This window comes from Polypterus senegalus, chromosome 14 (assembly GCF_016835505.1).
Source record: "Polypterus senegalus isolate Bchr_013 chromosome 14, ASM1683550v1, whole genome shotgun sequence".
Classification (NCBI taxonomy): domain Eukaryota; kingdom Metazoa; phylum Chordata; class Cladistia; order Polypteriformes; family Polypteridae; genus Polypterus; species Polypterus senegalus.
This window is the reverse complement of record NC_053167.1, coordinates 71,558,614-71,574,974: the sequence shown is the minus strand read 5'-3', so window position 1 is coordinate 71,574,974 and position 16,361 is coordinate 71,558,614. Positions and strand designations below refer to the sequence as shown.

At 37.4% G+C, this 16,361-nt stretch overlaps 1 protein-coding gene and 2 non-coding genes across 3 annotated transcripts in view; all 3 read left to right on the top strand.

Moving 5' to 3' along the window:
• The first annotated feature begins 657 nt into the window (after positions 1–657).
• On the top strand, positions 658–751 carry LOC120515304. The gene has a single exon (XR_005630633.1). It is a non-coding gene; the product is annotated as a small nucleolar RNA SNORD21 (small nucleolar RNA).
• Positions 752–995: 244 nt separating this feature from the next.
• Positions 996–16,361, top strand: part of rpl5a (ribosomal protein L5a) — a 25,318-nt gene continuing 9,952 nt past the window's right edge. The window contains exons 1-5 of the mRNA XM_039734682.1: positions 996–1,104; positions 1,557–1,626; positions 1,731–1,846; positions 1,927–2,061; positions 3,045–3,247. Of these exons, the coding sequence (XP_039590616.1) occupies positions 1,102–1,104; positions 1,557–1,626; positions 1,731–1,846; positions 1,927–2,061; positions 3,045–3,247 (527 nt within the window). The 5' untranslated portion in view covers positions 996–1,101. The remainder of the gene's footprint in view (positions 1,105–1,556; positions 1,627–1,730; positions 1,847–1,926; positions 2,062–3,044; positions 3,248–16,361) is intronic.
• LOC120515303 lies at positions 2,691–2,784 on the top strand. The gene has a single exon (XR_005630632.1). It is a non-coding gene; the product is annotated as a small nucleolar RNA SNORD21 (small nucleolar RNA).

Below are 16,361 nucleotides of genomic sequence, written 5' to 3'. Positions count from 1 at the left end.
CAGAAGGATGCAGACATGTTGCATGCTGATTAGAACATGAAGGTAAGACTTTACCAATAATGACCATGTAAATCTATTAACCTATGTCTTTGTTAACTGATTGTTTTTTTGTTTATTTAATAAGACAGGTCATTCTAGCTCTGTATTGTATCTGAAATTAATAATAATAATAATAATATGACTTTTAATTGTCTTTGAAATTTACTAACATGGTTATTTCTATGTTACACATTTTAGTATGCAGAAATTTCTTAAAGTTTTGCATTTTATGCTTCATTTTTCCTCAGTTTCTCATCAGCATTTTTACACATATTTATTTATGTATTTGTTATTATCCAGAAGAATGTTAGCTGGTAAATAATTATTCAACAGGCAAGACTAATAGTCTAAACTAGGGTTATTTTTACTTGTAGGTAGAAAGAAAAAAAATAATTTAGGAAATGAGAGTGTTCCAATCACTCTCCATTAGTTTTGTCTTCATTTTGTCTTTACCATGTTAGGAAAGACAGTAATAGTAGCAATTGATGTTTAAAGTGCAATATTAAATTACAGTTACCTGTCTCCCAATAACAGGTGTTTGCAAAATGCCTGTTGTTAGCAGTCATTTTGCTTACAAAACATGAAACTTTTGTGCATAATGTTTTTATTTTTACTGCTGCTTTATGATGACTTCTCTTGAACTGAGCAAACAGGAGTTGGTCCTTCATCTGAATATGATGTTGCCTTGTTTCAAGACGGGAATGAAAGCAGTAGTTTCTTGCCTTTGTCAGATTTTTGTTTATTTTCACTGAAAAAAATAAAGAAGGATATAAAAATGAAGAATTTGCTACAATGAAAAAAAGCCTTTGAAAATTTGGTCAAGTCTACGATTGCCCACCCCTCCCCTAATCTCCTTGCAGTTGTGCTGTCGTCAACGGAGACTGCCAATGAGGCCTCCTATCTGTAGATGGCGCAAGAAAAGTTACGCTCGCTTGCCTCTGCGCCGCTTCCTTATGTACGGAACATGCGCACAGAGATCTTTCTTTTTCTAAGGCCTGCGGTGTTCAAACCCAGTCTTGCGACTCCTGTCTCTCGGCAAACGGAGGGCGACAAGGCTGAGAAATGGTCAGTAAATTGGTGTAATACATATATTTAACTGTGTTGAACACATTCAATAAGGCGATGTTGTGATTTCCTGCGGAAATTTGGGTTGACAATTATGTGGATGGAGTTTGATTGCAGAGGGTTGTCCCTTCGGATAGGTCCTTTCCAACGTGGCCTAATGGCTGCCTGCATGTTCATCCTTTACTCGATAACGGGGCAAACACATTAATGGTCTATTGCGTTTTTACTATCCGTTTTGTTATATGTGGGAATAGGGTCTATTTGTTTGGCCCATGTAGCCATATTTAATGTGTACGCCAATTTTTCGAACGAGGCCGCCTTTCCTCAATGCTGTTACTTTCAGATTTTATACGTACTTAACACCCCGTGTCCGTGCGCTCTGCGCTTGGCTTTGCTCCGTTCCCGATTTTGCACTCGTAAACTTTTTTTTTTTTTTTGCCTTGTCTGCACAGGGTTTTGTCAAAGTTGTGAAGAACAAATCCTATTTTAAGAGGTACCAAGTCAAGTTCAGGAGGAGGAGAGGTATTCCTTGGCTTTTATTCTAAATATTTTCAAACGTTTTTGTAGCTGTCATAACCGAGTGTGTGACGTTAATAAGTGCATCTTTAACGGTTATTTTCTTTCAGAGGGCAAAACTGACTACTTTGCCCGGAAGCGCCTAGTCGTTCAGGATAAAAACAAATACAATACTCCAAAATACAGGATGATTGTGCGATTTACCAACAGGGATATCATCTGTCAGGTGAGTCTTGAGTGTGGGTAGCTCACCATTGCAGTGATGTGCAGGTGTTTATTGTTGAAGTGCCTCCTCTGTTGTTTCAGATTGCCTATGCTAAAATTGAAGGTGATATGATTGTCTGCGCAGCCTACTCCCATGAACTACCCAAGTATGGAATCTCTGTTGGGTTGACCAACTATGCTGCTGCTTATTGCACCGGTCTGCTAATGGCCCGCAGGGTAAGCTCTCTTTTTAAGTTTGAGTTATATCGTGTTTGTCTTTGCAGTTATGAATCTAAACACTCCTTCCAAATGGAGTTTAACTGTCATAATGTTGTTGTCCCAGGAACCATTTGTTTTATGTGCTCTCCAAAATATGGTAAGATGATGATGATGATAATATGATGACACCTTTGGGTAGATACTTTGGTGTTACTGGAAGACATTAAACGTTTGCATCACACATTCTTTGTGTTATTTCACTGCAGACATTCTGAAGTAATGTTAACCTTGTCAATGCTTTGGGTCAAATTGCAATATTTTTGAGTTTGGGTTAAGATGGTCAATAAATACAACATAAGTTTGGGGTGAAATGTTTTGATGTCAATGGTTGTCAGAATTGGGTAAAAAAAAAAAAAAAGAATCATAAGGGAAGCATTGCATCCAAATATGAAGCCCTTGGAAGGATTCATTTTGTCTTTACCATGTAAGGAAAGACAGTAATTGTAGCAATTGATATGTAACGTGCAATATTAAATTATAGGTACCTGTCTCCCAATAACAGGTGTTTGCAAAATGACTGTTCATTAGCAGTCATTTTGCTTACAAAACATGAAACTTTTGTGCATAATATTTGTATTTTTGCTACTGCTTTATGATGACTTTTCTTGATCTGAGCAAATTGGAGTTGGTCCTTCATCTGCATATGATGTTGCCTTGTTTCAAGACGGGACTGAAAGCAGTAGTTTTTTGCCTTTATCAGATAAGGTAATTTAGTCCTGTGTTTCAGTTGTTTATGGTAAAACTTTGACTAAATGTGTACTTTTTATTTATTGTATATTAAACAAATGCTGATAGGCAGTTTAGCTTTTCCTGTTTGATTTCTGATTACTTTGTAAAAATGATTTTACTTTATTTTTTTGTTGTGATGAAGTTGTGGGTTAAAAAAAAAAAAAAAATCAACTGTTGGGTGGTACCTTGCTGAAAATTGATTTTGCTTACAGCTGCTGAACAAGTTTGGCTTGGACACAGTCTATGAAGGCCAGGTTGAGGTGACAGGTGATGAATATAATGTTGAGAGCATTGATGGCAAACCTGGAGCTTTTACCTGCTACCTAGATGCTGGACTGGCAAGGACCACAACTGGCAACAAGGTGTTTGGTGCCCTGAAAGGTGCCGTTGATGGTGGTCTCTCGATTCCACACAGGTACACAGTTTTATTATGTGAGGTTGAATTGATTTCATTCTTAGCTTTATACTTGCCCATGTTTTGTCTTTTTTTTGCATTTTTCTATGTGTATTTTGGAATTAGGAAGTAATGGAACTAGAATATGTACCAGGTCTTTGAAACAGTAGTTTGGGAAATGTTAAGTCTAAAAACCATTTGCTGGAATGCGGGCAGCTATTGCCATAACAGTTGTCTTGGTTTTGAAGCCAGACTTGTGTTTATTATCATCTAAACTAGGACAAACATAGTATAAAAGCTGACAGAATGTGAGTAGGTAATTAGTCTTAGAAGCAGGCATTATGGGAATGTGATTGAGAGAGGGGGGCGCCAATCATGAGAGGTTCAGACACATTAGGATACAGAGGAAAGTCATTGAAGGTACACACAATGCAAGAGAGATCAAATATTTTTAAAATGTTTTCTGGGGGTTGCACCGTATACTGCCTCTGGAGAAAGTACAGAAAACCCCAGTTTCTGGGATGGTATGGTACCAGCAGTTTGGGAATTTCAGTACCAGAAAAAAACAGTTTTGAACGACCTTTTGCTCGGCTCTGCTCTTTTCCGTTCTTAAATGAGCTGTGCACTCTGCAGGGAACAAACCCTCAACTCCACCTCTTGACGCACCAGAGCAGTGATGGGTCACCAGATTGTGTAGTAAAATTACAAAGTTCAACCAAGTGTGACTTCTATGACATTTGACATGTCGTCTGCTGTTTGTCATACTTTTTATTGCGACAGTATGTGAATTTCATCTCTCAACCTATTGAGCGGTCAGTCTGAGAAGTCTGACAGCAAAGATGCATGTAAGAAATTGATAAATCGGAGGAACTGACAGACGAGCTTGTGAGGTAAAGAGACTGTGGCGCTAGAGTGAAATGTCAGAATTAAATAACTTGTGCAGGACAAGGTTGATTATTTTCAGGGTTCTGCAAAGTGGCAAGTTAATTTGGTGGGTTGGGTGTGTGTGTATGTATACAAACACATTCTAAGACTCGTTTTCCTTGATTTACCTCGCTGCTCCACAGTTTAAAATTACGAATCTTACAATTCAGACTTGATTATTAAAGTACACATTGCAGACTTTAATGGTATTTGCATACATTTTGGTCACACCATGTAGAAATGAAATTATATTTGTATGTGGTCCTCCATTTCAGGGCCCCATAATGTTTGGGGAAAATTGGCATCTCGGGTGTTTTTTTTTATTATTACTCTGGTGTGTTTCATTGCTTCGTTAGTACAGGCTAAAGTTACCTAGGCTGGCTTCTCCCTACAGACTGTCATCGGAGTCTGTAGTTGACTTTGTTGAACATGAGGACAAGAGCTGTGCCAATGCAAGTCAAAGATTCCATTAAGAAGCTGAAAAACAAGAATAAAACTATTTTGAGACCTTGGTAAAAGTTTAGGATTACCTAAATCAACAGTGTGGAATTTTAAGAACAAAACACACTGGTGAACTCCGTAATTGCAAAGGGACTATTTGGTCAAAATAGAACTCCACTGTTGATGACAGAAGTATCCTCATTATTGTTAAAAAAAAAATGCCCAAACACCTGTCTAACAGAAAACTGTCTTCAGGAGGCAAGTGTTTGTGAGAGAGAGTTGGAGAATACTATCTGCAGAAGAACTAATGAACACAAATGCAGAGATCACACTGTAAGATTCAAAACACTAGTTAGCCATACAAACAGGATGGCTGGATTACAGTTTGCAAGAGTATTTAAAAGAGCCTGCAGAATGCTGGAAAAAGGTCTTGTGGACAGATGAGACAACGATGAACCTGTGACAGAGTGATGGCAACTACAAAGTGTGGGGACAAAAAGGAACTGTCCAAAATCCAAAGCAGAACACTTGATCTGTTAAACATGGTGGTGGATGGTGTTATGGCTTGGTTATGTTTGACTGTCACACGTACTGGCATACTTCTCCATTCATGATGCCACTGCTGACAGCATTTGCATAATGAATTCAGAGGTGTATAGAAACCTCTTAATTTGCTCAGTTTCTAGTAAATGCCTCCTAACTTTAAAGCTAAAAAATGGAAAAATATTTGAATGTCTAAACCAGTCACCAGACCTAGATCCAACTGTACAAGACTGCTTTTAATGTACATACCATTGCTATGTCCCAAACATTACGGTGCCTGGGCGGGCATGTAGATAAAGTGTTGTTTGTACATGGTGTGCCTGTTATGTATGTATGAAAATACGTAAACTCTGCAATGTGCACTTTGTCTGAATTTAATTTGTAAATTTTAAAATGTGTGGAGCAAAAGGTGGGAAGTAGGGGAATACTCTTGTGGGTTAACATGTAGGCTAGTTGGATTGGAGATGTTAAATTGGCCCCTGAGGTATACGTGTGTTTTTTCACCCAGCAATAAACTGACCCCTTATTTAGGGGTTGTTCCTGCCTTACACTCTGTACATATTGAAATAGGCACCAGCTGCCCTGCGACCTTGGTCACAGTACACAGTTTTGGATTAATGGAGTACTTTTTATATCTATCTTATCTCTCTCTATCTCTTGTCAGTTTAAAAAGTTTAAGAGTCTCCGCTATACAATTCAAAGGGAAGTTACTGCTTGTAGCAAGGCAGTGATGTTGTAGACTACATGCCACAATTCCCTAAACCAACTCTTCCCTTTCGATGTATTGTAGACTGTGTGGTAGATAGATCACCAATATGTTCCCCTTGTCTTTGCCGTGCTACGGACTCAGCGGATAGAACATTTTGACACATTGGACAATTCAGATTGTAGCAAAGTAGGGAGGTGTGAGATTTTGGAGCACAACAGGTGTGCCGCACATTTGTGCTCTGCATTGAGTAGACTCGCAAGTGTCGAGTGGGGTTAGTGGATGGATTATTAGATGGGCTTGTGGGGGTGTTGTCTGTTATTTGCTTCAGTATTGTTTCGGTACTGGTACGTGGGTCCAAATAAATATTGGTACAGTATTGTACACTTGACTAGTGAAAATACTTTTAATAAAAAGCTGTTGGTTTTATTTTTTGCTGTGGTATTGATTCCAAAAATGTTGGTATTGTGACATCCGTATCCCACAGCAAAACTGAAATCGAATAAAGGAATTATAAATGGCATTGACATCCCCTTCCCTTTTTGGCTGGTACATGTTATTGGCAAGGAGAGTTTAACAGTGGTTTCTGGACTCAACTATTTGTTTTAAGGCTCAGATAAAGCAGATCTTCATTTAACTGGCTACAGCTCTGGTACTTTCTTGTACAGTGTCGGCTTCTCAGTCTTGCCACATGTGCTGCTTGATAGTGCTGGGCGCTATGACCAAATTTCTACCGTGCCGGTTTCCCGGTATTCAGTGGTATTTTTTTCCCATGCATAAGTTAACCACATTTTCCACTGCAATTACTGCAGTAAACTGGCTAAGAATAACCTATTCCACTGTCAAGAGAATTGTACAAAAAAATTTTTAATGTGCACACAAGTATTAATACAGGTTTGCATATGCTCATAAAGTGATAGTTTTCAAGAAGGGTGCACTAATGAAGAGAAGGAATCACTTTGCATGACAGTTGCAGTCAAAATATAGAACCTTTTATTGAACACATTTTGCAAACAACTTAAACAGAAATTTTGACAACATATTTTCAACCATCCAAAGAGGCATTTAGACATGGTAAAATATCCAGAGGTGCTTGTCAAAAGTTGTATTACACTGAACATGTCTTAGAAAAGGAATAAATAGTAAATATTTTCTGTAAACCAACTACACTTTCTGTTAATGTTAACAATCTTTGTCCACTGACATGTTAATGTGACTTTTTAATCAACTATTCCATCATTAAACTGCATAATATTTAAACTAATAAATAATAATAAAAGTGCAACTTCCAATAATAATACTATTCAAGACTTAAAGCCCAGGTACATTACATAGTATTCATCAAAATAAAACAAGTGCAACTTGGTGATGACATCTTTACCAACTGAACCGTCATTAAGGCAAATTGCATTAATATGGACCTTGCTTCAAGCTAAGCTATATACATAAACTGAAACTTGCATTTATAATCTATTTGTGGTATAGTGGGTCCTAGGCTTAAAAAAAAAAAAAAAGTCCGTTTTTAAATCCATTTTGACATTTCCGTCTCCGTGGGTGCGATTGTAAGACCGCGGGGAGTTGTTGAGGTGATTGGGGCGAGTTGCACCTGACCGTTCTCAATTGCTTCTCATATTTATGGGCTGGCAGGATAGGGGGAAGGAAAAAAAGAAAAGATGGAACACAAGGTTAAAGAAGGGAAAAGGCATTCATGGGAGACAATCCAGACACGAGAAAGGTAAAGGCAGCACGAGCTGGGGCTCCGTGAGGGAGTGCAGGCTGAGGCAATCTAGGGGCTGGTTCACCCCACTAACTAAGCGCGTAGAGTGGGGCGAGCGAAATGTAAGACCTCCCAATGGATCTAAAGAGCAACTGAGTGAGCGCGATGGAAGACGGGAGGTGTGCCGACCTCAGAAGGTCTGGCTGCGCAGTGTGGCGGCAGCCAAGATGGGCTGGAAGAAAGCAATTCGTACTGCAAAGGCTCCGCCAGCAATGCCAGTGAAGGTTGAGCCATGGAGACAGAAGGGGTTGTGCTGCGATCGGGCGAGGAGAGAGACTGCATTTTAATGGATTTTATCCCCATGTTTCACTGGGTTTATGGATTTGCTATTTATGTGGGTACTGTTTTTCTGAACACTGCACAATGGACACTTTTTAGGTTTTACTTTTGATTGTTTTTAACAAAAGCACTTGAGCACTTTCCACCATCCCCTGGCTTCAATGAGGTTTCTCCGCTCACCTGGGTCATAACTATCAATGGTGTTGGTTCAACAGAATCCCATGTGGGAAATAGGAGTCTGTAGGGGACCAGCATCGTCACACTATTACACAGTAACCAGGTACATTACACAGTATCGAAAAAAAATAAGATAAAACAAGTACACTTGGCTTGCAGTATTATCCAGTAGTATAGAAACAGTATTCACACATTTGAACATAATGGTCCACATCCGAACTTTTAAAACCAAAGTATCTCCAGACAACAGACACGGCACCTTTTTTCGTCAAAAGTTCTTCAGTGTCATCATGTTCAACTTTATCGTCTGCTACAGCTTTTGTTTAGGAATGTTCTCTGTCCATTTTCACGGCTACCTCCATTAACTACATGTGTGTGTTGGTGCAGCAGTGGAAAAAGTTCCCCCCTTAAACAGTTTCCCGCTGCGCCACGTTCCGAACGTTGTTCAGCATATTTAAACCGGTGTTCCAGTATAAGAAAAATCCATATCAAAACAAAAATAAACAGTTTTTAGTATGAACTGGTATACCGCCCAGCATTCCTGCCGGTTACACCTGGCTAATAAAAACCATGAATATTTCCAGCACGCCTTGATCCTTTGAATGTATTGGTTCTACAGTCATAACAAGTAAAAATCAGACTTAGTGTTTGCATTTGCAGTATTTACTGGTCTTAAATGATGATGAAATAAGGTCCACCGTATTCTTGCTATGTTCATTCCAAAATAGAAATTTGCATGAAAATCTGATTGCTCAGTTCATGAATGCTGCATTATAATCAATGCACATTGGAAACTACTATTAATAGCGTACAGTTTCATATAGCCATTTGCAAAATGGGAGAAATAGCATGGCTGGAGTCAAGGGAAGTTATTCTTGCTAGTCTGTGAGACCCCTCAATGCAGAGCTAAATTACTGGTGTGAATGTTTAATTACAGTTGCATAATAACGCATAATACTGTACACACAAGAACCACCGCATAAAAATAAATGTAAGAAAAGTTATTATGTTAAAAGATATTGCAAATTTAGCCCAGTTTATAGGTAATAGTATATTTATGTACAGTATATACTTGAAAAGAAATGAGATCAAAAATGAAAACAGTAGTAATCTAGTACAAAATACAATTTAACTGGGGAGCAGCTGCAAGAGGGTAGCAGCAGTATGTACGAGTATTTCCCAGCGCTGATGAAAAATTGTTTAAGGCAAAAATTGTTTAACCTGCCTCAATTTGCTAATTTTTGTGAAATGTGTTTATGGCCATTGGAAAGAATTCTGAATCAGTTTTTCTGTGCATTTAAAGTGCATTTACGTTAAATTAACATTTATAAACGTGGACCTGGTGATGCTTGAACCTGTTAGGATTATAGGAAACCAACTATATAACCATGTCAATTTGTGAGGATAAGCTAATAATGCAAAAATTAAATCTAAATTAATGATTTTTTTATATTATAATGCAAAACTTTAATAGGGATGCTTCCTCACAGTTCAGACTTTTAAGTGGTGGTCGTTTGCCTCCGTTGAAATGGCTCAGTTACCATCAAAATATCACCTATCAAGGTTATTATAGTTTTGTTTTTTATATTAGTTTTTATTTCTATATTTTTTCTGACCTTACTTGGAAATTCAGTTTATTTTGTTTTCCTTCATTGTGTATTTTTAGTTTTTAATGTACCAAGACATTTCTATTTTATTTTTATACTAGGAGGTCCCCATGTTTGCTTGGCACGCCAGCCACTTTACGTGTCTGCCACTCGCGTTGTGAAGAGTGGGGCTGAGTGTACCCCAAGGAGATGCGGTCATTCCTCCAAAACCCCTTTTAAACATGCAGCGCGTCGAACATTTAAAAGCCTGCACGGCAGCTGTCCTAGTGCTTGTGTTTTATTTCTGGCTCCGGGCGTGGTTAAATCATTTGGCACAAAGTCCCCGTTTCTCGAGATGCGAGTTCTTGATAATTTTTCATTTATAATTTAAAAACTGAATAAGAATCTGAAAATCTAACAACATCACATTAAAGTTCGTTAGATTCTGAAAAGAATGATACCGAACATATATATGTAGGTTTTAAAATAAACCCAATTATATATACTATATATAGTTTCTGTTTTAGTAATTATGGTGTGGTTAAAGAGCTACTATGAAATTTAGTTTTTGTGTCACAATGAGACAGAACTGTAGAATAAACTGGTTTGGATATAATAAGAGTTTAATTTTGGTGGAAGCTTACTACACAACTCAGCACACTTTACTATTTGGTTTTATTTTTGTCTGATAAAAACAAGCATAATCAAAACCAGGTACTAAAAATATTTGTGCTGCAAAAATCTGCGCTGACTGTTGGCACTTTTTTCTTTTCCTTTTATTGCCCAGAATGGGCCAATTTGTCATGAAAACTAGGTGAATTTTTAAGGTGTGAGGGTTTTTTACTCTAAATGTCTACAGCACACAACATATCCTGCCCTACCGACAATGTGCTTATAATGAATGCCTTCAATATTACTTTCAAAAATCTCAAACATTGGGCTTTATTTTCTACCAGCCATATTAATCTCTGATTCCATCTCAGTCACAAACAATTTGTAGAGACAATTTGCATCTGCAGGCCTGAAAAGAGATATATAAGAGATTCTACTGTGTTCTGACAGGTGTGCCCATGAAAATTACGGGGGCTAACGAAGAACAGGACTCTTAGACTTGAATCAGTGTGCAGACCCCACCTAGCTGTACTGAGGGAAACAAAGAAAAACAAGCATGTAGTTTGAAGGTTAGGGGCAGCGAGACTTGACTAGCCCATGCATAAGAAAATAAGTATGCATAAGTAAATCCATAATGGACAGTGTAAGAGCAGGTAATAAGAGGATGGACAGGCACAACATGACTGAGACAGCATCTGAGATTAAGAACAATTTATGCATTATCTAAACCTGTTTATCCAGAGCAAGATCACAGAAACCTGGAGCTTACCCTAGCAGGTTTGGATACAAGGTAGGAAAAATCCCTGGTATGCAATATGTATGATATGGCCGATGTTAAGAACAAAAAGAATGATATTTCAACTATCTGTTTTGAGAGAGAGAAACATTGAAAAAATGGGGACAGACATTTTAAAACATTCTGCTACTGGATTACTTTCACAATATCGGGTATTTTGGGCTGTGAATATAAACTAAAAACATAATTAATATAGAATAAATACAAAAACCAAATTAGTATGTTTAGCTTTTCATCACTTGGCAGACTCACTTCACCTACCTACATGTAGTTCAGTAGAGACATTGCCAACTTGGAAATTTTACAAGGTTTGTATCTTTTTGTTAAATGTTTTTAAAGTAAAAGTGATTAGTCAACAACAATATGCAGATCTTGTATGATGACTTTGTCAGTCTCTTGATCAGTGCCGTTTTAAAAAATTGGGAGAGGTCACCCTATACTTTCTCGTGTACTCGGATATGGGAATGGATATTTGAAGAGTAGACCGCAAGATGATGATTATATTATGTACATTAAAGAAGGATCAACAATAAATCACTTTTATAATTGTTCAATATATTATTAAAGTTGAATAAATCAGACTCTGCAGATGCATGAATTAAAAAAAAATAAAATTGAGTATGTGTTCAGGAAAGTACCACTTCCGGTTGATGGATTTGGCCCAAACCTTAATACAGATCTACAATTCTGGAGTAACAAGCGCAAGCCAAATTTCATCCATCTATCTAATTTCATTTTTGAGATATCGTGTTTACACACACACACAGATATAATTCCAAAAAACTATTTTCGGACTCAGGAAGGTGTAAAACGTGAAGATTTGTCAAAATATCAAGGTTGATTTTTTTTTTTTTTTTCCCATGATTGCTATACTTTGTGTGAAGTGGTAGGTGAATTACTGTCAACAAAATGCAGGCACCTGAGAAATAAACAAACATTTTTCTGATCAGCACATTCCGATTTCGGGCGTTTGAATTACATCTTGATATACAACAAGTTCAAGGAAAGGCGGCACAGTAAATTGCTTTCTATTTCACACGCTTTACGCATGTATTCCGCTTGCTCTGTCTCCCGCAAATGCTATGTGAACACCCGTCCTCCTTCACCTGCCGCCGCCGATCACTGGATGAATATATGCAGGTGGCTCGTGGTGGATAACTTTACGTTTTAGAGTTAAAAGTTATAAGGGTAAACTAACAGCAAGAATGTTCATTCAAAAATGAAAACTAAAGTTATGTTTAGTAAGTTATTTTATTTCCGTTAGTCTTTCCAGCTACTTTTAATAGTTTCGTTTAGTTTGTTTTTCATTTCTGTTTTGTTAATTTTATTTTCTTTTATGTATTTTTTATTTTTTTTTATAATAGCTTTAGTTTTGATTTTTGTTTTCATTAACTATAATGACCTTGCACCCTATTTAGAATTTCAAGCGCCCTTTACAGATTTCTAACCTGGTGCTGGCCTTGTAAAATACCAATGTATAGTGCAGAAAAGTAAGGATTTACAGTTGTGCTTGAAAGTTTGTGAACCCTTTAGAATTATCTATATTTCTGCATAAATATGACCTAAAACATCATCAGATTTTCACTGAAGTCCTAAGAGTAGATAAAGAGAAACCAGTTAAAAAAAATGAGACAAAAATATTATACTTGGTCATTTATTTATTAAGGAAAATGATCGAATATTACATATTTGCAAGATCTGGAAGAAATCTTGTTACCAAAGCAACTTTAAACAGTTGTTAAAAGTATCCGGAATAAACTCAAGTAATCCGTTAGCATCTGAAATTTTGAGTTTACTGATTTGGGACTACAGTAGAACCTCGGTTCACGACCATAATTTGTTCCAAAACTGTGGTCGAAGTTTTTAAGCACAAATATAGTTAATTAAACCATAGAATGCACAGTGTAATAGTAAACTAAATGTAAAAACGTTGAATAATACTGAGAAAACCTTGAACAACAGAGAAAACTAACACTGCAATAGTTCGCACTATAGCACTACCAACCGCAAGCTAAAAGCACTTTTTAAATGAGTTTTAAGCACAGGGAAAAAAAATTAACATTTGAAAAAATCCGTAATTTAATAAACCACCAAGAAAAATAACATTGCAACAATCCATGCTACAAGCAGATCTCTGGAAACAGAAGTCAAGCCCAGTGCATTCTTTTAACTGCCTTCCTACCTTAATGCGTCCAGCTCTCTCTCGCGCTGCCTGTGTGTCTGCATCTCCGCTGCCTGTTCGTGTGTGTGTGTGTGTGTCGCGCTGTCTTGCGCTGCCTGCCTGTGTGTGTGTCTCGCGCTCTCTCTCTTGCTTGCTGCACAGGAAATGCACAGGGAGAGACTGAACATGTACAAACTGAAAGGGAAACTGGCTTGTTCATATACCAAGTGTGTGGTCGTGAACCGAGGCAAAAGTTTGCCAAACTTTTTGTTTGTAAACCGAGTTGTACGTGTACCGAGACGTTTGTGAACCGAGGTTCCACTGTAATAATTATTTTTCAGTTGGTAAAGAAAATTCAGTAAACACAGTTTGGCATGGTTAAAAGAATGCAGTAGTTCAAATTCATTTTCCCATATACCACTCAATCAAAAATAGTTTGTGCCCCGATCTGATCTAAAAGAGTGATGTTGGATTAATGTGTATTATCTTTTTTGGTCTGGCTTGTTCTTTTGGAATTTACTTTTTATTGTACACGAGATGCCCAGAATATGTTTAGGCTTAGGTGAATGATGGCATAATATTTTTTAGGCAGTTATGTGAACTGTATACACCTTGAAGATTTTTCGTTTGCATATGGGAATGGAAGGTTTTCCATTAGGTAGGAGCATGGTAAATTAAACCAAGGCTGTGTTGCATGTGCTGCTGTTCAGAAAATTTCGGTGTATTTGAAATGGACTTGATTAGCTAGGGATGAGAATTTGGGAAGCTCAACATGATCACTTCTTGTGAGTTGAATGACTTGGTCATTTATAGAAGTGCACTGCAGTATGATATGTATGTGGTGGTGTTTGGGAAAAAAAAAAAAACCGTTTTACCAGGCCTGATCAAACTCCAGACCACTAAATTGTCTGTCCAGACTTGTTGACCACCTTCTTTTTGACACCCACTACATGTTCAACCTATCTGGAAAGGGGTCTCTCTTTGAACTGCTTTTCCCAAGGTTTTCCTTTTTGGGAGTTTTTCCTTGTCTTAGAGAGTCAAGGCTGGAGAGCTGTCAAGAGGCAGAGCCTGGTGAAGCCCATTGTGGCACCACTTGTGTGATTTTTGGGCTATACAAAAATAAAATTGTGTTAAGCACCAACCAAAAATGTGCTGAGAACTGAAAGGCAGTTATCTTAATGTGAAAAGTTAGTAATGTATTCTTTGGAAATTGGAAATTTTATTTTCTGCTTCCATATTTTTGTTACTTTTAGTAGTTTGTGTGCTATATTTTATACAGTATGGTACTTGAATGCAATTCTAAGTAAAATTTTAACATTGCAGCTCACTTAACATGACCTAAAAATGGCCAGTTTCTTCACTTGGCAAATATAGTTTTGGGGTTTGTCATTATTTGAAATTTACATGAATTCGCAAATTATTTATTTTCCCATAACATCATTTACCTATTGGTATTGGGTAAAAATCTCATTGTTAATGATACAGAGTGGTGGTGTAGAATAAAAGGTAATATGGCATCTCAGTGAATCATTGTAGTTGTTTTTGAGTGATGGCAGTGATCTGGTACTGGAACAGACTTGCTTGCTGGCTTTGAGGCTAAGGATCTGTGCTTGTATCCCGAAGGTTGCCGGTTCGAATCCCCGTCACTGCCAAAAGAGATCCTACTTTGCTGGGCCCTTGAGCAAGGCCCTTAACCTTCAGTTGCTCCAGGGGCGCTGTACAATGGCTGACCCTGCACTCTGACCCCAAGAAGTATGCGAAAAACAAAGTAATTTCCTTCAGGCTTAAAGTACAATAAAATGTAAACAAAAAAAATGTTTTGTTAGAGTGACGTATGGGGGCAAAATTAATCCATTGAAGGGTGCTACGGGATGAGTCGCATCAAAGTGTCATGTATAACGCAGTAGATTTTAGTTGAACAGCAATTTCTTCCAAGCTTTATCACAAAGTAAACCTGCTCCCATCAAATATCTAAAATGACTGGCTGTCGCAGAATGTAGCATCCAAGGTTGTGACCCATTCTTTTTTGGTAGTCGCCTTGAAACATAAACATTTTGACACAGTGCATTGTGGGAGCTGTATGACTTGAAGGAGGTTTTTTGTTTTGTCCTAACTAATAGAATGGAAAAGAGAACAGCTGAATGGACAAGGCTGTCTATCAGACCATATGTTTTATGACAAGTTTTACCCAGGGCAACTATCAATCATTCTGCCTCTTTAGTAGATAAAGCAGTTTAATAACTTAGATGGATTGATAGGTGTAACTGACATAGTATTCTGTTGAAAAGCAGTATAAAGTGAGTATACCACATCAGAATGAAGTGAAAGCTGGCAAAATAGCAACAGAATCCGATGCTTTCCTTAGAAAATTGTAATGGGAAATGATTAGGCTCATGAATTTTACATGCAAGGATGGAGTTAGTGTAGTTACATTTTGCAGCAGTACAGTCCTTGCTTATTTCTGAAAGTGCTAGCACTCTTGGAGAGATTGTTCAAGCACAGTATACCTCACTCCACTATGAGTTAGTGTGCGTTTTTTGTTTTCCCGAAATCTTTTTTCTTAGCAGTGCTTTACCATGTGATCTCTTAATTATATAACAAGTTAATGTCTCAAAATTTGTGTTTCTTGATGTAACCAGTTCTGAATAAATTGTGTATGTTTTAGAAAGGCAAGTATTGAGGATGCAGATTATGTGATTGGTTATGTCATATTCTGAGCAATTAGAAATTTGGGTCTCGTGTTGTTTTATTTACTGCTGGCTGTGATACCCATCTTTTAGACAAGTTGAAATCTAAGTAATTAACATAGTTCTCTGTTTAATTAGACCTCTGTTTATTAGAACCTTTTTTGTAATGCAAGCAGTGATAAAATTCATTGCATTTGTCATTCCAACAGATGGCACACCACAGACATGGTGTGTGATCTGTAGTAATGACAAATGTGGTGCATTTTATTGTTACGAGTTGGAGTGATATTCACATAGCCCTAGGATTTTATTATATACACTTACAAGAAAAATCAATCACTAAATTAATCAGCTTAAACATATAGGCCTGAATTCTTCCAACTGGCAGGACAAATGCATAGAACATAAAATCAGTGCAGGTTTTTTAAAATCATTAAACTATTTGT